This window comes from Corella eumyota, chromosome 6 (genome assembly GCF_963082875.1).
Source record: "Corella eumyota chromosome 6, kaCorEumy4.1, whole genome shotgun sequence".
Taxonomy (NCBI): Eukaryota; Metazoa; Chordata; class Ascidiacea; order Phlebobranchia; family Corellidae; genus Corella; species Corella eumyota.
Genome location: NC_137495.1, coordinates 6,557,889 through 6,580,301, shown reverse-complemented (window position 1 = coordinate 6,580,301; position 22,413 = coordinate 6,557,889). Strand labels below are relative to the sequence as shown.

At 31.0% G+C, this 22,413-nt stretch overlaps 5 protein-coding genes across 5 annotated transcripts; 2 read left to right on the top strand and 3 right to left on the bottom strand.

Annotated features, from left to right (window-relative positions):
* Nucleotides 1–297: 297 nt before the first annotated feature.
* Nucleotides 298–12,728, bottom strand: LOC145756032 (synaptojanin-1-like). Its single transcript, XM_082572266.1, has 26 exons — nt 12,548–12,728; nt 11,915–12,007; nt 11,573–11,715; nt 11,158–11,291; nt 10,750–10,864; nt 9,538–9,648; nt 9,095–9,240; nt 8,692–8,788; nt 8,360–8,465; nt 7,689–7,834; nt 7,404–7,556; nt 7,040–7,208; nt 6,557–6,690; nt 6,041–6,170; nt 5,795–5,955; nt 5,387–5,488; nt 5,217–5,311; nt 4,637–4,777; nt 4,149–4,341; nt 3,599–3,766; nt 3,214–3,372; nt 2,899–3,008; nt 2,601–2,798; nt 2,237–2,352; nt 1,559–2,064; nt 298–1,450 (listed from the first exon to the last, which is right to left on the bottom strand). Exons 1-26 carry the CDS (start codon nt 12,666–12,668, stop codon nt 767–769), a joined length of 4,431 nt encoding a protein of 1,476 aa, XP_082428392.1. The 5' UTR covers nt 12,669–12,728; the 3' UTR covers nt 298–766.
* Nucleotides 12,729–13,051: 323 nt separating this feature from the next.
* LOC145754963 (ribonuclease H2 subunit B-like) lies at nt 13,052–14,324 on the top strand. The gene is made up of 2 exons (XM_082571143.1): nt 13,052–13,501; nt 13,702–14,324. Exons 1-2 carry the CDS (start codon nt 13,083–13,085, stop codon nt 14,117–14,119), a joined length of 837 nt encoding a protein of 278 aa, XP_082427269.1. The 5' UTR covers nt 13,052–13,082; the 3' UTR covers nt 14,120–14,324.
* Nucleotides 14,256–15,759, top strand: LOC145754964 (dynactin subunit 6-like). The gene is made up of 6 exons (XM_082571144.1): nt 14,256–14,383; nt 14,507–14,683; nt 14,822–14,892; nt 14,997–15,044; nt 15,192–15,334; nt 15,553–15,759. The coding sequence occupies exons 1-6, from the start codon at nt 14,361–14,363 to the stop codon at nt 15,616–15,618; spliced, it is 528 nt and encodes a 175-aa protein (XP_082427270.1). The 5' UTR covers nt 14,256–14,360; the 3' UTR covers nt 15,619–15,759.
* Nucleotides 15,760–17,331: 1,572 nt separating this feature from the next.
* Nucleotides 17,332–19,251, bottom strand: LOC145754722 (porphobilinogen deaminase-like). Its single transcript, XM_082570826.1, has one exon. It carries the CDS (start codon nt 19,208–19,210, stop codon nt 18,107–18,109), a length of 1,104 nt encoding a protein of 367 aa, XP_082426952.1. The 5' UTR covers nt 19,211–19,251; the 3' UTR covers nt 17,332–18,106.
* A 114-nt stretch (nt 19,252–19,365) lies between these two features.
* Nucleotides 19,366–21,762, bottom strand: LOC145755048 (uncharacterized). The gene has a single exon (XM_082571248.1). The coding sequence runs from the start codon at nt 21,663–21,665 to the stop codon at nt 20,103–20,105; it is 1,563 nt and encodes a 520-aa protein (XP_082427374.1). The 5' UTR covers nt 21,666–21,762; the 3' UTR covers nt 19,366–20,102.
* Nucleotides 21,763–22,413: the final 651 nt, after the last annotated feature.

Below are 22,413 nucleotides of genomic sequence, written 5' to 3'. Positions count from 1 at the left end.
ATCTCCTAGACTAAAAGGTTATCCTCTGTGTAAAAGTCTTTATATTTAAGCATTTACAGTTCCAATCTGTTTATTTAAATGCTTAAAAAAAGAATTACAATTTTTAGTTGGCTGAAAAACATTAGTTGCAAGGACATCACGTCAATTAATCTATTGGTAAATTCTCGTCAAAATGAGTCTTTGCATTGCTTTTTTACCGCTTACCGTTACCCTTTTTTCGCTATTTGCCTTAATATATAATATTTAAACATTTTTTAACCCAAACGAGCACATTAATCGTATTTTTTTGTTGATTATTTTACGTAAAACGGCTAAAACAAAATTGCACATTGAAAAATAAATATTTTTAAATACTGATGTGATAGGGTAGAGAATGGTTTAAAGTAACAATGCATGGAACAGAGAATACGGTGGATAAGTAACCAGCAAACTTCAAATAAATGATTGCCCAATTAAAAGCACAGACAAAAAGAGATTAATACATACAAGCAAAATATTAGACAGACGTTTATACAAACGAGAATAAATATTAATAAGGATTGATAAAAAGAAAGCTTATGTGTAATTTATAGAGCAAAGTGTGTTTTAGGGTATTGTACTAGTTGCTGGTCAAAAATTTAAACATACTGATGATTATCAAATTAAACATACAATTAGTTTGCACAAATATACCTTTACAAAAAGAATAAAATCATAGTTATGAAAAAAAAGCACATAACCTAAACACCAATTGCCAATGTCGAGTTATTTTTAAGGACTACAGTGCTCATTTAAAATCAAAATCACTAAAATTTGTACTAAAAGAAGGTGCCATTTGTGCAGCGGACACTGTGTTGTCGTTAGATGCTGTTGACCATGGGTCAGTGACTTTGCCCATAAATTGTGCCATATTGGGTAAAACGGGGGCCCCATTAGAGACTGGGCTGGCTCGATTAGGAATCAGAGGCACAATGTTTTGTGGTGCCATAACAGGTAAAATGGGGGCCTGATTTGGCACAAGAGGGGCCTGATTGGGTACAAGAGGGGCATGATTGGGAATAAGAGGTTTAGGGTGAACTGAAGTGGGATAGACTACTTCTGTAGCTAAAAAGTCGTCCAACAAAGACCCATCTGAAATTGGGGCTAACTTTTTGGCAGGGGGCTTGGATGGAAGAGGAGGTGGGGGCCTTGAAGACCCTGGATTTGGAAAATTGGGATTCACTACCCCTTGCTTTGCAATAGTTTTAAGTAGCCCCTTGTTGTTAGCAGCAACTTTAGCAGCAGTTTTAACATTGGAAGGAGTAATTAAAGCAGACCCCATTGGTTTTAATACATCCAAGCTCCAGGAAAGTGGAACTGTTGCCCCAGACCCCGTTTTTGATCCTACAGGGGGATTTTTTGGGGCAGGTTTAGGTGGCGGGGGAGGGGCTTTTCTCTTCGGAACAGTTTTGCGAGGTTTGATCCTAGGGGGCTAAAAAAACAAAAGAATAATTGAAAAGAATTTAACTGAAAAAGTAAGCTCAAACAAAATAATAATAAGATTGTACTGCAAAAAATTCATAAAATTTAATCTTTTTACCTCTGTCGTCTGTGGAGTGCTTTCAAAAATAGAAAAATCTAAATTTGCCATCGAAGTCGTCATTTGGTCTGTTTCTAAAGAGTCGAAGTTTTCTTCCAGTGTGTTTGTAAAAGTATTTAACTCAGCAACATCCTCTGAAGAAGTCGGCTGAAGTGGTTCGTCCAACTTTGGGGCAACATTCTGGTTGCTTAACACTGGAGGGGGTGGTTTTACAGGCCGACTAATAGCCGGGGGCCTTGGAGGTGGTGCCCCCTTTTTATTAGGGGGTTTAGGCACACTTGGAGGCAGCTTCGGAGGGATTCTATTAAGAGCGGGCGAGGATTTGGGACGGGCTAAGTGAGGGACTGGTATTGAAGATATCTCGTTGCTGGAATGGCTTGTGTGTAAATGGTTTATGGTGGGGTAAGTTGGGTGATTTGCTTCTTCCGGCCAGGGTAGGGATTCCTCATCATCCAAAGGCTCCATTTCTGGGGTGGTAATGGCTGTTGCTACATCCACAATGTTGCCTTAAAACATGTATGTAAAAAGAATTTATAATTTATACTCTTATGTCAGTAGTTAAGGAAGACCCAATTTTTACAGGGAATAACACTATTAGTTTTAGTAATCTTCTAGCTAATTAATCAAGTACACAAGAAACATTAAATCCTGGTAAATAAAAAATAAAAGGTTACCAACCGTTTGCAAGAGAAACTTTGATAACTTGACCATGGAAGTCAGCACCATCATGAGATAACAGTTTGTTTGCCATCCACCTTTCAGCATGGATGACAACATAACTGGTTGGCAGTACCCTGAAATTTTTATGTATATTGTAAAATTGCTGCGCCAAAGTTAAAGAACGTAATTATAATATTAAAAGGCTTTAGGCAATGGTGGATCCAGAATTTTTTAAAACGACATTGCAACATAATACTTTATAAGATGTTGATCACCAAGGCATAAGGTAAGCTATTTAGTAATGTTTACATAAAGACAATTGCTTTACTAAAAATTTGAAGCAAATATAAATACAACAGAGACACAGAAGTATTAAAATTACCTTGTTAAAATGGGTGGAAACTCCAATAAACTTTCCAAAAAAGATTTGCATAAATTTTCATCAACATTTTTGCCCTCGACGTAAATAAATATCGGAGTGTTGATCGGTTGATGTTGATCAACAAGTTCGTCGTGCAACAATGCTCGTTGTTGTTTATCAACCCGTTGGATATTAAAATCGATAATGGCAATGATGGGTCTAAAATTAATTAGTAAGGGGTTGAATATAATAAAAAATACAAGTTACAATAAAAAATTTAAAAAAAGGTTATGTTAGAAGTAGAGTAGGTTAAGAAAACCTGTGGTCTGATGTTTTTAATTCTTCTCTGTTGTAATAAACCAAGGTTTCAAAATCAAGACTTTTTTCCCCGTTAACATTTTCCGAGTTGTCCACCAATATATCACTTACCTAATAAAAAAATGTAAAATATTAGGTTAAAAGTAGATTACTTTGAGCAGTTCAATGTATGAAAGAAATACTTACGTTGCATTTTGACAAATAATTGTATAGTAAAATACCAAAAGTTAAAAATTACATACACTTTAAAACAAAAATATGTAAAATAAGATACTAATTTAACTTGTAAAAACACCATTCAGTGATTAAGACTTACTTCTGAACTGGTCGAATCCGGTTTAAACCAGTTTCTCCTTTTCCATAAAACTCGATCGGTCCAAGCTGGCACTCTACACTTTTCACTTGTGTCATAGTCATCAGAAAATAAGTCGTATTTGTAGGTGGGCGCAAATTTGATATCGCCTTCTATAAACCCCTTGAAAAAAAATTAAATGTAAGTTAACTACTAAAGAAGATAACAAAAAATAAATTAAAAAAAAAGAAAAATAGATGCAAGGGTTTAAAATGATTAGGTGCAATAAAATTACAAAATTTGTACAATTTGAAAAATTTTTTTTGTATTACGCCTTTACAGTAATTTACCTTAAATGTAAATGCCGGCTTTTTAGAAAAATTGTTTAAAAATATAAATTTTAGTTTACCTTAAAAACGTTGCCCATCTTTTTCTGCACCAAAAGCTGATCAAACTCTTTTAGTTTATCCCAATTTTCTTCCTTGACAAGTTGTTTCACTTCCTCTTTCGTCATATCTATTCTAAAGTTGAAGTCACCGCACCAGAATACATAATCGTGGAATAAAACACCTCGACCCTGTCAAAAAAAACAGAAAAAATTGTCAAACACATTTTAATACCATATCTACCCTATATTTTGAGCTTAGTAAATGATATACATATATAATAATATGTTTGTCCAATTTATAGGCCTATAAAATAAATAGAACTGTCATTTGTGGTGGGCATGTAAATTATCGGAGATAAATATTAGTTAAGAGTTGTGACCATGATACAACAATTAAAATCCTGATTTTAGGGCAAGCTTTTGACTTGTTTAAAATAAGGAAAACGACTAATTTTATGATTAAATACACTTCTAACCAAAGGGAAAATTCGGTAATAAAGTTGTGTTTTTTCTATGCAAATTGCTAATTGAAACTAGTAAGAAGATACAATTAAACTTTTTTAATATTGACCTTTGCAAATGTTAGTCCGTTTGTTATTTCAGCAAAGTCATTATTTCTTTCTTGTACTTGGGTCTGTCCAGCAGCAAAATGAGAGCAAATAAAGCAGAGAGAAGTGTTAAAATAATTAAAAGATATTCCTACTGCCCCCTTGTTGCCTGCAGTACCACCCATCCCCGTTTTAACCATTTTTACCGACATGTCTCTAAATAAGGAAAACAAAAATAAATTTTAAAAAAGATAATTTTTGTAAAAAAAAAATAAAAATAATTTCAAAAGCAATTTTTAGGTTTTTAAGTTTAACTATATTCTATAATAATTTACAGTTAATTAAACAGTTAATAAAACAACCTATACTTCGTATAACTACTTAAAAATTTATTTAAATACTTAACTTGAATAAAAGAACATGCAATAAGCACAATATTTTTTTAAAAAGTATTTCTAAATCTGAAACAACAACAAAAACACTTTTGACTTTAACTTTGTGAAAATTTTACCTTAAATTTGTTGCTAGTTGTTTTTTAACAAACACAAACAAGCAAACGCCGACAAGTTGTTCAGACGTAACGAGAATATATTCTTGCTTTTCGGAAATTGTTTTTAACAACTCGCTCTCCCAAGCTTGCTGGTTCGCTAAACTATAAAAAATGGTAGGAATATGGTTGTTAGAACAATTAATGGTTAAACATATGGTCATAACAACCTATTAAAATTATTCTACACAACAGTTAATTAGTTGAGATAATAATAATTTAAAGTTTTTTTAAATATATTTTTTTTTTAAATACTAGCTATTAATACTGTTTGATATAAAAATATCTGAATAACAAAAATTGGTCCAAATAAGTACTTAAAATGATTACAATAATACACCATCTTAAACATATAATTGCCAGTCACAATATTGTTTAAAAGTATTGTAAAGTACTACAGATAATATACTAGTTAATTTCCCACCCTATAGACCGCATTTTAAGTGTTCTAATATAGTTGCTACTTACAACTAATATATGCGCATGATTATTTACCAACATATCACAATTGATTGATTCCCTTTTTCTGTTAAAGTTTTCTTACCTGGTGTTAACTATATTTCCTGCATTTAATTCAACCATTTCTTCAAAACCAACTGCATAAATATCCGCAAAAGAGTTTTTGCTTTCACTTCCAATCTAAAGAAAAACAAATGAATTAGAAAGGCAACAAGCAAAAGAAATTTGGGATTATTTGGGTAAGTCTTTTTTTACCTTCGTAACAAAATTAGATGGAAACATTCCCTCAAAAGTTTCTCCGTTTCTTAATAATTTCCCTTTCATCCATTCCCCATTTACTTCCAGTACATCTACAATCTGAAAAAATAAAAAAATTAACTTATTAAATATTAGCTCTCAACAAAATTAAGCTTTGACAGTTTTTTTTTTCTTAAAACAGCTAAATTATTGATATTGCTTTAAATATCACTATCTTTTTTGTCAGAAAGCCAAGACATTACCAACGTTTCTTTGTCGGAATGCCAGTATCACAACCTTTCTGACAATCTGACAACGTGTGACACTAATGATAAAATAAGCTATTAGGCTTAATCTGCTGAAAAAGTTCCGATACCAAATTTATATAAAAATTTCGTTAAACAAAATTTTATAATATTTCCTCGCCTCATTTTCCCACATCTCGAGATCACCCTCCTCCTGAGCAGGGAAGTCGTGGATCACAAGATGGGGAGAAATAACCTCCTCAACATAAGATGCGGGAAAGATTCCCTGTTCTTCTCCTTTGTGTCCGCGAAACCATTCCCCATTTTCTAACTCTTCAACAACTGATAGCAAAAAAAAAATAAAAGTTTTATAAATTAAAAAAATAAAAACCTTTTTAAAATTACAAAGAAATTATTTTTTATATACCCGTGATAAGGTCATCAACAATTAAGTTCAAATCTCCATCTTCGTTTGAATTATATTCGTAAACAGCTTTGTAATATTTTTCAACAGGAGTGTCCTCTTCTGGAAGTGGGAATAACCAATCTTTTAAAGTCTAAAATATAAAAGTTCATACTTAAAAAAAATTTCATTTTTAAATATGACTTCAAAAACTATGGTTTAAAAATTTTTTTTTTTTTGTGTATATCTTTATCCTCAATGTGGAAAAGTCGATTGCTTGAGTTACCTGTGGCAGTTTGGGATATTATATAGATTATAATTGCCCGGTATTTATTCTGCTGATTAAGTGCTGGCTCAGCAGGAGTTCACACTGTTTATATCGCCTTACTCAAGGGCACTGCAACATGAGGTCAGTTGGGATTGAACCCACGACCTCATGTGTGGCTCATTAAAAAGCTACATAGAAGTAATTGCTCATTAAAATGCTACATAGTGTATATCGCATAATAAAGAAAACTATTTTTTTTCTTGAAGTAATACCTTGTCTTTATAAGCAATTGACCTGAACAGTTTTCCCCCATTTACATTCCATGTTCCCATATAAACTCTTAACTTTGATTCAGAAGTGAACTCTGCTTTTCTTGATAGCATCTCCTTTAGTAAACTGTGAGAACCTGAAATTTTGTAACTTAGGAATTTAGAACATGTATATATAAACATTACTTTAAAAAAGGAAATAAACATAGCTTTTGTCTTTATATTTTGCCAGTCTCAGTTAAATAGTGATATATCTTATTTATAAATAGTGCACTTGCTGCTAATATACAGTGACTATTAGGTACATATATATATATATATATATATATATATATGTATGTTGTTAAATAAATGAAAAACTATATTATATTTTAGTAATAGGTTTTTTGGATATAAATGCTGTAAATTTGGGTAAGTGGAGTATCTGTTCCAAGGTTATTTTATCTGTTCCAAGGTTATTTTATAGTTAAATTTTAAGAAACTTACCGCATAAAATTTGTTGTTCATTGAGCAAGGTAAAAGAGAGTTGCAGCAACTCATAATCTTCCACATTTTCTTTTAACAATCGATCCATCGTTTCTTGTTTGTTCTGATCGTAAAAATTATTCTGGATGGCTCGGCCCACCGACCTTGCACCGTCTTTTAACTTCCCAACCTTAACAAAAATATAAAACTCTAAATAATTTTAAACGTAGGGCCTAGGAAAACTTAAATCATAAACAGAAACATTAATATTTGTGAAAGGTTATATCAAAAAACGTCAAAAAGGCATTTAACACTTAGGGTTAGGATAATGTAATAGCAATCTTCCAAAGTTAAGCACAAATTAAAAACAAATCAATTTTACTACCTTATCTTTTCCTTCTAATGCCCCAGTTCCGGCATACATTCTACTGATTAAATCTCCAGTCTGCTGCCAAGCTGGTTTTAATGCTTCACTAAACTTGGTTAACAATGAAGCATTGTCTTCGTAACCCAAGGCTTTAAGTTGTGCACTTATTATCTGTAAAAAAAAAAGTTCAAAAAAAAACTTTAAAAATAAAGATAATACTAAAAAATTAACATGAATGCTCTAGTAGAAGAAAAAGGTTTAAAAAAAACTAGAAATTTTGTTAAGACAACTAATGTGACTTACATGAAGGCCTACATAGGATTGCACGTTGTTGGTTCTGTCCAAACAGTCTAAGCAATTAACTCTCAACACACCATCTTGATCGTTATTACTTGTTGTTTTAATACTACAGGTGACTCCCCACTGTTCCAAGTAGGGTGACAGTGATGCTAAAAACAAGTATTTATTTGTATTAATAGGGTTTGTAAATCCAGTGTCATTTAATAGATATTAAATTTTTATAAAAACTGAGGTCTGGTGTTCGATCCTGACTATATGCATGTTGTAACGATATTAAGTAGTCATGTGAAATGACATAATTCTAGTCAATTGCCTGTCCTACAGTCAGGATTTTAAATGTCGTAATATGTTCACAATTTTTAACCAATTTTTACCAGTAACAAATAACTTGCGCACCACAAACAGCAGTTGTTTTAGCATGAAGGCCTATAAATTGGACTTACATATGGTGTACTAAGCTCCATTATATATATATAGATGACAGGTTTACAAAACAACAGTGCTGTAAGGTTACAGTTAATACAAATGTAAATAAGGTAATAATAAATATAAATACAAATTATGCCAGCACAAAATTGGGGTAAATAATTTAAAACATTTAAAATTAATTAATATATATACAAAAAGCAAAGTTTTAATTACGAACAAAAATTAATAATTTAAAATTAACTTACTGATTAGTTTTGAAATGTTTGCAGCTTTTCCCACCCTACATTCAGTATGGTAATCAAAACTTACAAGAGGTATGCTCTCAGAATATTTGCTTTCGTTCAGATGGTACTAAAAAATAAATATTTAACTTAAAACAAAGACCACACCTTACTTAAAAGTTTATCTATAGCACTATGAAAGTATACAAATAAGTTAATAACCTCAAAAATTAATATTTGCATAAAATAATAAATTTACAGACAAACTAAAATTTTAGTTTAAAATTTAACAACACAATGAACAATTATGATGAGAGTTAAACAATTATTAAATTAGTCTTTATGTTAATTATTACTTGGTAAGCTCTTGTTAAACTTGATTCTCCCTCCTTAGACCCCAACAAGTTAACCAAGACACAATTATGATAAACCTCGGTCAGATCATCAAAATGCCTGTAAAAATATAAAACAAATGATGATGTCTATTTTTGACCATCATTTCGCAACTTAAATTAGCCAAAGTATATGTTTACATATCACTAGTTGAAAGTATGCCCCATGTTCCATGGTCGTAACTCTTATCTGATATTTGCGTACAATAATTTACCTGCGCACCACAAACAGCAGTTTTATTTATTTTGTAGGCCCATAGATTGGACACAGATACATACATTGTCCACTGAAATCTATTATAAATAAATGTATTGTATGGAGTACCCTAACATAGTTTCAAGTCATAACAATATTTTTAATACAAACCTCTCGAATGCTTGTATATTAAGCTCTTTGCCCATTGGCATTTTAACTTTATGTGAACCAACGTTTAATCCTGGTTGTTCCCAAAAAAAGGGAACTGATCCTCTCAATTGAATGTAGGATGCATACTCATCCCCTATACTTATAACCTAAAAAAAGTTTAATGTTTTTTTGTTAACCTCAAGTTGCATAGCTTATACAATATAGATATGCAATTAGTTATACTGGTATTTATATTTAAAATGTATAACTTTTTTATTTGTTACCATACCATTATGTATTTAAATTAATTTTAACTATTTCAATTAACAAACTTATAAAAACTATATCCTTATAAGAAGTATTATAATTGGAACAATTAAATATCATTTCATCAAATTAACTCTTAATTTATTAAATAATGACATCAAATTTTAAATAGGCCCAATATTTAAACTTTGATTTACTTGTTCACTTTCAACAAAGTTAGCCACGTTTCCAATACTGTCCACTCCTCTTACATTATATCTTGTTCCAACTCGATCGCAACTTAAACGACAAATGACGGCAGCTCTGGCCTAAATTTAAATAAAAAAATTTTTTTTATGATATTTTGTCTTAAAAATGTGTAACAATCCAAATTAAAATTAAATATAAATTTTGTATTGTTATTCGCCCACAGAGTATAAATAACGCAACTGTTTAAAGGAATTCAGTTAATTTCAAACTAAATTTTTAGCATTTTTCAATATTTTTTTGCGTTATCAGACCAGTATTTAATCAAAAAACTATAATAGGGCAATATACGACAGGACAAGTTTTTTAAATTGAAAAAAATTAAAAATTTAAATATAACAAAAATACCTACAAAGTAAAATAGAAACAATATATAGCATTGTTTAGGGAAAGTTAGCAAATACAAAAATATTGATTAATCGTAGAACCTATTTTTCTACTTAACAAAAATCAATGAAAAAAGAATCAATAAGTCTCAAGAGTTCAACATTAGTAATTTCCTTTTGTATAGTACAAGTTAATTAGATAAATGCAGCATATGTTGTGTTATATTTACACAATTAAACCATTATGCATAACATTCTGAGAAAATAGGTTCTATTAAACGTTTATATATATATATATCCCTTCCTTCCTTATAATATCTTCAAAATGCATAACAAATAGTTAAACTAAAAAAAAATTTTAAAAAAGGGTATGTATAATACTTGTAAATGTGTTTAGGTATCCTCCTAATAAGGCATATAAAACTGCCATTAACCAGAACAGTTATTTTATAATTATTAATTTTTATAATTAGAGTAACTGTGACACTACATATTAATATTAGTTAAGTCAAAGTGTTATAAATAACCATTGGTTATTTATAAAGGTTAATCGCTGGCAATGCTTTATTATCTACTATAATAACTAAGAAGTTGGTTAAACTAAGTAAATGTAGTATTGTAAGTTCGAATGTAAGGAAAATCGTAATTCTACTTCCTGCTATATAAGCTTCAGCAATATTTACTTAAAAGCGCCTTAAAGTGAAAATAATTAGGTATATTACTCGAAATCTTTAGATTTTTCAATTATGCCATAAAGTAATTTTAATAAAATATGCATGTGCACACAGTTACTTATTTATCTTTGGTGATTAATTTTTAATATTAAGCCTAACTTACAAGTAGCTTTCCGACATAAAGTGTTCTAATATCAATCCCCCCACATATAATACTAAAAAACCAAGAACTTGCCAGAATGCCTCTAGTTTCAAAGTAAGCTAAAAGATGAGAATTCCTGACAATAAAAACGAAAAATTCAGAAGTTTAAACTTGTACATTAACCATATTATTTGCTTATACTAGTTTAATTAAAAGTAAGAAATGGGTTCTTTAATAGCAAAACACCTAAATTTAACGATGCAATAAAAATCTAATAAAAGTAATCACTTATATACTAGATACACATCATTTGAGATAAAATATGTTAATGACATATCCAATAAAAAATAGTTAATATTAAACTTGTAAAACAATTAAGAAATAAAAACTAACATCAAACTTTAGTAGTCATTGACATTTTTTTCTTACCATAAAAAGTTTTTACGACTGGCGTTGTCTACATTTTGGTATTGCAAGGGCTTTTCTATTTTAAGACTCGTTTTGTTCTCGTCAGAGTTTAAGGAAGTGAAGTAAAAAGACCCAGAACATAATAGACGCTTCATCTAAACAATACAAAACCAATTTTTTAACCAATCAAATCAAAAAATGTAGCCTATATATTTTTTATAAACCTTTTAAACAATAACTAATTGCTGTTTATAAACAACCTAAGAATTTGTGAACAACCAATCGCATAAATTATTATTTTTTCTAAATTTTGCTGAAAGGAAAATGTATATATATACACCCACACTAATCATTTGGTCAAGTATTTACAACAAAGATATGAACAAGTCAATTAACACTACTTTTTTTCAAATATATATATTATCGTTTTTTTTACCTCAGATAAGGTATTAGAACTCGGGTCCAAAGCACCATCTTTTAAAGACAAAAAAGATATATCAGTTATTTTAAAGATTTCAACATCTAATATTCTTCCCACACTGCGGTAACCGGTCACCAGCAACAGATAACGTGCAACTCCTGAAAAAAATTAAATATTAAAATTACAAAACTGAAATGTTCAACATAAAATGTATATATACAACAGGGTTTGTTAAAATAAATATAAATTAACATCACGATGATGTTGGCAAAAACACATAACAGAATAACAATTAAATATGTTTTGCTTGTCATGTGGTTAAATATGGTTCCAGTTTTAGTTAAATTTGCATAATACCTCTATGTGTGTGTAGTCTAATTGCACCAATACTCCCATGAACATCGCTTAATTTTGTAAAACTTGGCTTTAAAGTGTCAGCATCCTTTTTTGCTAAAAGCGTAAACAATTAATTAAAATGAAGCAATTTTACATTTACAGTATTAGTATATAAATATGTAATCAACAAAATGCAGTTAAAATAAAACATATTATCAGCTTACAACACAGTTAGTTTCTTGTAACTGAATATAAAAAACACTTGCTACACCACACATGAGGTCGGGGGTTCAATCCCCACTGCTTTCATGCTGTAGCGCCATTGAGTAAGGCGCTATAAACAATATAAACTCCTGCTGAGCCAACACTTAATCAACAGCATAATTATCAGGCAATTATAATCTATAATACTCCAAACTGCCACAGGCGACTCGAGACTGGATCGGAGTAACTGATGTGACTCTATGTTTAAGTCGCGCATTCGACTTTCCCACATCGAGGATAAAGATATATACAAAAAATATATATATATAAATAAAAATATGTTGTTTGCCTTTTGACTTAACTGATACTTATGCCTTTGCTACTTTTAAAAAACAACTATAGTAAACATGAACAAATATGAGTACACTTTAAACACTTATTAAAACTTACATAATAAGATTGCACAGTCGTCTTCTAGCAGCAGGACTTCCTTATTTGATCTTTGTTCCAAAAGAATTCCTACTTTCGGTTGTAGACATTGATAAACGCGCAAATGTCTGCCCAGCGACATTCTGTGTGGCCTTGTTGATTTGTAAATTCACTATCTTTACTAGAAATAACATAACCTGAAATAAACTGATAAAAAATAACGTGGCGTGCCGACAATTGACAAAGTGTTTGTAAACAAACGCGTCTTCCTCTTACAGAACAAAAAACATGACTTATATAAGGACGAGTAAAGTTTATAACCACCACCAAAAACAATGGTATGTTGGAATCTTATGTAACGCTATTTTTAATTTAATAAATATTTAAAAAAAAAAGACTTTAAAAATGTAAATAATCATACGTTTATAAATTATACATTATGGAAAAAACGTGACCCGTTACACCAAGCAAAAAGCCGTTACGAGTCTTGTTGCCCCGTGTTTTGTAACATTTAACAACAAATGCCGGTTGCAAATACATTTTTAATTTAAACAACATGGCTAAATCAAGTGAAGATCCTTCAAATTACTTATTAGTCGCGCCAAAGACAAGCATTAACAAAACCTCCGAATCGGAATTTCTAAAATTACGTCACCCTAGAACCAACGAACTAGCTTTGTTTTTGTACAATTCCGAAAACTTGAAACTTTTCGAGTTAAATAAACACACAGACAATTACTCTTCGTGGTTTGTAAACGAAAACGTTTACTCGGACGGTTCAACGTACATTGCCTCTCCTTTTGATCCATTATTTTTGCTTCTTGCGTTGTTAAAACAGTCTGTGGAGTCTAAATACGTCGTCATTGACCAAATTTTGTTAAACGAAGAAAGAAAAATATCGAATTGTTTTAAAGACAATTCGCAAATTCAGTTAATTGCTGATCACATGGAAACTGGTGGATTTGAAGCATACAGGTAAAAAAATTAATCTACCAATATTGAGGTGCTTCACATCTTTCTCATAATCGAAGGATCTTGGGTTAGATTACCAATCCTGCCCTGACCCAAGAAACTTGAAAAAACTGGCCCAAGAAACTTGAAAAATAGTTAATAATGCAAGTAATCTTAGTAATATGTTAAAATAGATAACAATTTTTAAACTTAGTTGTGTTTAGATACAATGAAACCAAAACAATTGGTTGGCTGAAAGCAAAAGTGCGACGAACCGCAACTGCAGTATCTCAGTCGAACATTTTTGTTGCGGAGGAAAACGACAGCGAAAATATTTCAGAGGATGCAGAAAACACAAGATTTGCTTGCGGCTTAATTTCGGAATATTTGGACAATTCGTTAAAATGTAAATTAATGGAATCGCTAAATATTGTTGAGCGAAAGGAAAAGCGAAAGAGCTGTGGTCTAGAACCGAACTCAAAAAAGATAAAGACTGAGGCAAGTGAAGATTACAGCAAATTGGCTATCAAAAATTTAGCTTCAGAAAACAAGAAGAAATTGTCTCGCTCTCAAAAGGCATTGAATAAGGTTGACAAGAAAGGAATGAAAAACATTGCAAGCTTTTTTTCTCCGAAAAAATAAAATTCATATAATACAATCTATATTAATATCAAAAATTATATACTGTAACATACTAGCAAATACACTGTACCACTCTTAATAGCAAAAGCTCTATATAATCACCAATGGGTATTGTGCTTAAATTACTGTATTCTTCAAACAAAATTCAACCATAGTTAAATTTAATAATTATTCAATCATTTTTTTTATTTTGTATTTTGTTAGACTGTTATTTAAATTTTGGTAATATTTTAATTAAATCATGGCTTCAAAGAAAAAACAAAAGTAAGTATGTTATCCTAAATGTGTTAAACATAGTCAAAAAAACAATGCATAATCTTTTATTAAATGTTAGTACAAAGATTTTTTATTTTTTTTACCTGAATTTTATTCTTTTTTATGATTCAGTCCTGATGTGAAAATAGGCAAGGACACCATAGTTTGTCTTGACACCATACTTGAAGGTAAAATACAGATTGGTTCAGATTGCATTATTCACCCTAGAGTACAAATGATTGCTAAAGACGGACCAATTATTATTGGCAGCGGAAACTTGTTTGAAGAAAAATGCATCATTATTAACAAGTAAAGACAGCAAATATATTTTGTGTAAACTTTAAAAACCTTGTTACATAAAAAGGTTTAATTTTTACATATTTTTTTGGTTTAAAAAACAACAATTTTTGCATTTTTTGACAAATGTATTTATTATTTTTATTTCAGAAACCCTCATGGTGTAACTGAAGAGACCCCACTTTTTATAGGAAGTAATAATTCTTTCGAAGTAGAATCGGGTAAGACATGTATTGTTTTGTGTATATGTACTTGTTTTTTAATACCAATTACTAAAGTATTGAAACAACTTGAAATTAATTGACTCTTGTTTTTGCTTTATTAGAATTTGAAGGAAAATTCGTTGGGGATAATAATGTTTTAGAAACGAAAGGTATATATATAATTTTAAAGTGTTTTTAAAAATTGTAAGTGCGAAGCCTATAGGTTAGAATTTTTGAAAACTTATTAAAAAGTTTTTAAATTAGCAAAGTTATCATAAAACACCCTATTTGGGATTTAATTAGTTTTGTCTTTTCAGCTAAAGTAGGTACTTGTACAAAAATCACAAACGGTTGTGTTATCGGTGCCAAATGTCAAATCAACACTGCAGAAACTTTACCAGAAAACACAATTATTTGTGGCTCGAATAACTTAAGAAGAGTGAACACTACTGTGCCCAGGGTAAATAGTGAACCAGTTTTGGTCAAATTTTTTATTTTTTAAGAGGACTGAAAATGGCAATGTTTTTACGGTAGCATGGTGTAGTGGCTAGAACACTTTCTTTAAATTAGGTCTTAGGTTTAAATCTCGCTTATTTTAATTATATAAATGGTATAAACTAATACCTAGGCAAAAATTATTTATAAATTAATTTTTAAACAATATTTACTTATTTCTAGCCTCCAACTCAAGAGATCGAATTTTTGAAAAAGATTTTACACAACTATCATCATTTGTATAAATAATTTTTAAAACATTTCGAAACCAAAATAGTTTAATTTTTTTTGTATGGCATGTGTTTTTGTATTAATTATGTTTTATTTTATCGTAAATATTGTTACCGTACACAATTATATTTACAGCTTGCTATGTTTGTTAAGCAATAATAAAATTGTTGTTTAAAATCAAATGTTCTACGAATTTTATGTGGCAGAATAGGTATGGTATTTTTTCTTCAGTAAAATTTTTACACCGTCATTGCTTGGTCTATTTTTAGCAGTTTTACAAAAATAGAAGCGACCAAGGCAAATTACAAAGAAGAGATAAATTCAGTCACAAAATTTCCAAAAAAACTTTGTTTTGTTCGCGATAAAATATTACATACTAAAAACTTACTATTCGCCCTGTATGTAAATCAAAAGATTTAAATAAAAACGGCCGTAGGCGAGTATAAAAGTTTAATTAAACATTACGCAACGCTTAAAATAAACAAACGCCAGAAAAAGTAATCAAATTTCATTACAAAATTTTTGAACGTAATTTTAATTAATTTGAGTTGGTAAAATTGCGTAATTTAAGTATAAGACGTTTTTAGTCATCCAACATATCGTAGGCTTTGCGATTCGCTTAGATAAAATAACATAACGTTAAAGAATACAAAGTATATAAATTAAATGACTTGAATTTGTATAGACGCGTTAAGGTGTTTGTTAAATCTCAACCAAATCACAAAATATAATTAAAAACTACTGCGTACATTTATGTAAGCACAAATATATTGATACTGGATAAAAAAAAGTATGAATTTATGAATGTATGAACTCTTTGAACTTTTGGCGTATTTCTGATAATTTTAGCACCATGAGAACATCTAATATTTTACTTCTTAATCGTGCTCTATTTTTGATTCGCGGTAACGAAGGCAGTTATATGCTAAATTAGCGGCATCTAAACAACTGTCGGTTGTGGTAGAAAAAACTAAGAACCGTAAGTAATTGGTACTCGACTAACACATTACGAGTGATATAGTAGGGAATTATTAAAAATATGAAAGACGTTATCAAATCGCATATCAAATTTTTTTGAAAATTGCACAAATGTCGAAGTACAAAATTGTATCATTTTAATTTGCCGTGACCCTCACGTAAAACAAAAGTCACGTTTTTAATATTAATCGAATTCCTTTAAAAATATTTGACATTCGTTTTAATAAATCAGTGTACAAAACCACATTTTTTAAGTTATTGGAATTTTTTTATAAATAATACGCAAAAAAACATGGTTAGCGCCAATTTCAATTAGCCAGTAAATTAACTTTTAGTTCCACAGTTTAATTGTTTTTTGTATGTTACTAACTATCGAAAGTACGTAAGCCTTTAATATAGGGGAAGTACATTCCATAGAAAGTAAATGATACCCATAATTTTCTGGGATTACGTTAAAAATAACTGCCACCGGCAAAATAGAAGGGAGAAATCGTTTGTGTTTCGGTTACAAATGAAACTGTTTTTTGTTAGGAGAGGCAAAAACAAGTATAAACTATAAACTGACCTTTTTAAACACTTTCTCCAATTATCTGAAGTGATTTTGCTTAACTATCTTCTTTTCTCGTTTTAATAGGTTAATTATTACTTATTTAAAGCAATTACTGATAACTCTTAAGTCATTCTTTATCTAAACATAAATTTCCCAAATTTAAAATTCTATTTAATGAAAGATTTTAAAAACGTGTGTCCAAATTCAATAATACAATATAATCAAAGTGAAACATAATTTTTTAAACTGCACCAATTGTATACTAGTTATAACATTCAATGAATAAAACAAAATTAATATTAGTTCTATTAAAATATAAAAGATAGCAAAATAAAACAGTTTGTGAATTTTGTTTAAATGATCAACAACAGTCATAACTAATATTATTGTTAATTTTTAATTTAAAAAACGTTTCCTAAGGGCAGTTAAACTTTGAATTTATTTATGTGTTTGGTTTATATTGTGTTACATAGCTGCTATGTACATTTTTAAATAAATAATTGCCTAAACACAACACACACAATATTATCTTAATTAAAATATTGCCAAGGTAAATGGTGTTTGCATATGATTAACATTTAAGTAAACAACATTACGATAACTGTTTAAATACTCCAGCACTTTAAAAAACCTAACTAGTGCAATTTGTAACTTTTCTTAATAGAAAATGATCTTTGAAAAAAATTAGCTTTCACCTTTTATCACAAATGTGCCCTTATATAAAACAAACTGCATATTTTAATTTGAATAAAAAACTTGAAAATTATTATGCTACAACAGTATATCAATTTTAAAAAATAAGTAAAAATTTACTACAAGTTTAATGTTAGAAATAAAAAACAGATTGATCTAACTCTTTATAAATTATTACAAATTGATTTACAATTAATTTTTTATCGTACAAAGACTACAAACCAATATTAAAATTCGCTCCAAGTGGTCTTATATTAAATCTGTACATGAATAAAATATAAACTTTTAAACGGTATCATCGACTTTCGCCATGTTTTGTTCTCTTGCTTCGTCCAAGATTTCTTTTGCTCCCTTTTTTAATAAAAGCAGGGCTAAATCCCTGCCCAGATGCCCAGCGTCTTTTAAAAGCAAGGCATTAATCAACTTATGGCTTGTAGTGATAGAAGCAAATTCGCAGCAATTTTCAGGGTCGACACCTCCAAACGCTAACGCATCTTCCTTCGTGACGTAAAGTGAAGTCTGCATCGTCTCCATTAGCGATTTCGAGCCGTCCAAGTTGAAAACCCCGGCACTAAGATACAAAACTTCGTCTTCGACCCAAGAGTGAACGGCTTGTGGTACAGAACATCCTCCTCCTAAGGTCTTTAGAAAAGCTCGCTCGGCCGTTGTGCGGATAACAGTTTCACGATGATGAAGTTGTGATACAAATTTGATACTCTTAGGATCATCAGCTCTAGTTTCGATGGCCAAAGCACCCTGACCAATAGCATACAAGCACTCGGAAGTGGGAAGAATGTATGATATTCTGTCTGCCCATCCCATTCTTTTAACACCAGCAACAGCAAGAATTAAAGCCGAAAAAGTGTCAGCTTCATCCAACTTCCGCAAGCGTGTGTTTAAATTTCCTCGAATACTTTTAAATTTGAGGTCAGGGTATCGACGCTTTAATTGCGCGATTCTTCTCAAAGAACTTGTACCTATCACACTTCCAACTTTAAGATCGCAAAGTTTTTTGCCAGCATTTGAAGGATGCATTATCACTGCATCACGAGGATCTTCTCGCTCCGAAACGGCAGAAATTGTCAAATTGGGAGGCAAAGTAGAAGGCATGTCTTTAAGAGAATTCACAACAAGATCTACGTGCTTTGCGATTAAAGCATCTTCCAGTTCTTTTGTGAAAAGACTTTTTTCCCCAGTTTTTGAGAGTGATTTATCGAGAATTTTGTCGCCTATAGTGCTCATTTGAATCACTTCAATGTTGATGTCCTTGTTAAGTTTTTTGAGTTCATTCACCACCCAGTTCGTTTGAATCATCGCCAGAGGACTCTTCCTTGTGCCAACACGAACAATTTCATCCGATTTTTCACTTGGTTTTTTGCAGTGCTCCATAATTAACAATTATCAAATTTTATCTTAAGAAACTTAATGCCTGATACCTAAAAATTAAGGAACAGTGAAAATTAAATTTAAAATTTACAACAATTGAAGTAATTTTAAAACAATATATATTACATTACAGTAATGTACAGCAATAGTACCATTACTCAAGCATATAAAAATAGAATTTGAAATCACAGTAAGTGCAGCATTTTAAAACAACACACTATATACATCAATATATACTCCCAATTAAGCTAAATTTTAATCAATTCTTTGCAACGGTACAGAAATAAACCTTAGACAAAATGTCACTTATAACATAAAATTTGTTAATGATAGTTTGCACCAAACACTATGGTATAATGAATCAAAAAATAAATGATGAGCTTATAAAATGTACTTAAAATATTTACAATATGTACCCCAATTCAATATTTACAAAAAATATTAAGTTAGAATTTTTTTACATGCTTATAATTATCAGTTACAAGAAGCATCTGGGCACTTCTGCATGTGGCATTAAATCCCTAATCCCTTCTTCCACTTAGGATTTAAACTAGTACAACATGAATTAAAAAGACAAAGCCAATATGCAAGAACTAATAGGTAGGTTTGGGAAAAAAATATGTGCGGCAAACATAAGATATGACTAATATATATACTCTAAATTTACACACATATATATGAAACTAAAAATAGAAACCATTGCAATCCTTAAACACACAATTACATTATTTAAATTATATGCTAAAACTCTTATTTTCTATGTAGCATTTTTTGTAAAAAATGTAAGCCATAACTGAACTGCAGTTTATGGTATTTACACAAAAATCAATCATGGCCTTAATTACTCCGCAAAAAGGAAGCAGCAAAATAACAAAAAAAATTACCTAGTTAATATTTAATCAATTAAAAAAGCAATATCGTGTTCAGAAATCCTTTTTAGAATGTCTTCTTCAACTGTGAACAAAATATTATCTCCAAAACTAGAAGTATCACTGGCGATGGTGCCCGACGCTTGTTTAATCTCTCCGCAAAAGACCAACTTATCATCCAACGTTATCGAAATATCTCTGACACCACGATAAGAGTGAATTCTCGATTTGTTGTAGTTCCACAAACGTATCATTGCAATTTTAGTCGGCTTTGCCAAGGTAAGATACAAAAAATGGTTAGCACCAGAACAAAAAGGTGCCAACCACATGTTTATGTCATCACATGTTCTGTTGACCCCGTTTAACAGATTAGCTACCACTCTTGGGTCATTCTTGTATTCCGATAATATATTTATGTCTGAAGGGTCAGATTTAATCTTACTTACTTTAACAAGATTACCGTCATCAGCAAAAATCTCAATACCACATAGACCAAGATAGTTTTCGTCTCCCCAAGTTGTGTGAACATTGATCACAATATTTTGACCTAGAGGGAGGTTAGGAATGATGATTGGTTCATTGTTTGTGCTACTTATTCCAGGGTTGGGCTTGAAATGTTTGAGAAAACCTTCTTGGATGTGCAGCGACTCTCTTGCGTCTCCGGCATGCAATCTCCCCAAATGAACGTGGTTAAAATGGCTTAAAGCTTGCCAGCTTTGTTCGAGAAGATTTTCTCTGTTTCGGGTAGACTTCGCACCTTGTGGGACGGGCATATTTGCATTTGAAATGGTGGGTTTGTATTTGCTGTTAGACCTTGGCTCCAAAAATTCCCCACCTTTAGAGAAGTTTTTATCCTTAAAACTTAGATTGGAAACATCTAGTTCTTCTGCTATCAAATCGTCGCTGTCACTTTTCTGAAGGCGGCGATCGCAATCGTTAAACTCAATTGATTCATCCAAACTGTTTACACTTTCATTGCTAACTGAGTCAGTTTCTCCATAACCATCAGTTCGAATATTTTCTTCTATTGAAACTGCTGTGTCTTGGTAGGAACAATCTAAATCGATGGAGTCAAGTTCCTCTTCAAAATCCTCAGAATATTGCACAGTATTAGCCTCTTTATTTACAGGCAACAAATTACCCTTAGAGTCTTTAATAACAAGATCTGGTTGCCCCCAGTATTTACACTGTTTTTCCGGCGCGGTTTTGGATCGCTGTATTTCTTGTTGCTCGTTATTGTTTGAGAATTGTTTTTGAGCTCGAGTTGAACGAGCTGTTGTTGCCCGACTTTTGTTTCCTAATGTTCTCGGGGTTTTAACCGTCTTTTCGACTTTTGTATGCATCGCATTTGCGCCATTTACATACAGTGAAAAGTTTTTTTCGCGTTCTTCGATTTCTTTTGCTTTTGGATCATTTTTTAATGCCTTGAAATACTTTCCCTGTTTCTGAATTGAAATCAGATATTTTTCGTGCTTTTCCATTACATCAGGCACCTGGGGGTTCGATTTACTGGATTTTTTAGAAGCCCCATGCATCTCCACATGCTTGTATTGGGACAAAGTAATAGGAGAATGTTTTTTAGCTAGCATTTCGCCTTACATTTTTGTTGTCGAAATTACCAGATTACCGACGGTCTAAACTTCTACAAACTGACAAATATTTTCACAAATTAACAAAACTGATATACTTAATCACCTAGAAAATATAAAACACGTAAATCAGTACAAATATGCGTAGGCTTACTCACGTTAACTGATTTCGGCACATTACATTTGTAAATTCAACGTGATTTAATTTTAAAGTATTCAGAAAACTGTGAAGTCCCTAACAGGACACGCGCCAGTGATTACGTTTTGTCCTCTTTGAATTGTAAGCTTTTTTATACTTATTATTTGATTTACGCTAGTTAATGCTACATTTTATAATAAAACATCGGGCGATTTAAAATGGATGGTTTAAATATATATATATATATATATATATATATATATATATCTTAATCATTTTTAATGAAACTTTGGCAGGGTGGTTTAATGGTTAGATTTTTTTTTTTGTATATATCTTTATCCTCGATGTGGGAAAGCCGAATGCGCGACTTAAACATAGAGTAACATAAGTTACTCCGACCCAGTCTCGAGTTGCCTGTGGCAGTTTAGAATATTATAGATACTATAATTGCCCGGTAATTGTGCTGCTGATTAAGTGCTGGCTCAGCAGGAGTTCATATCGTTTATAGCGCCTTACTCAAGGGCGCTACAGCATAAGATCAGTGGGGATTGAACCCACGACCTCATGTGTGGTGTAGCAAGTGTTCTTACCACTACACCACGCTGCCGG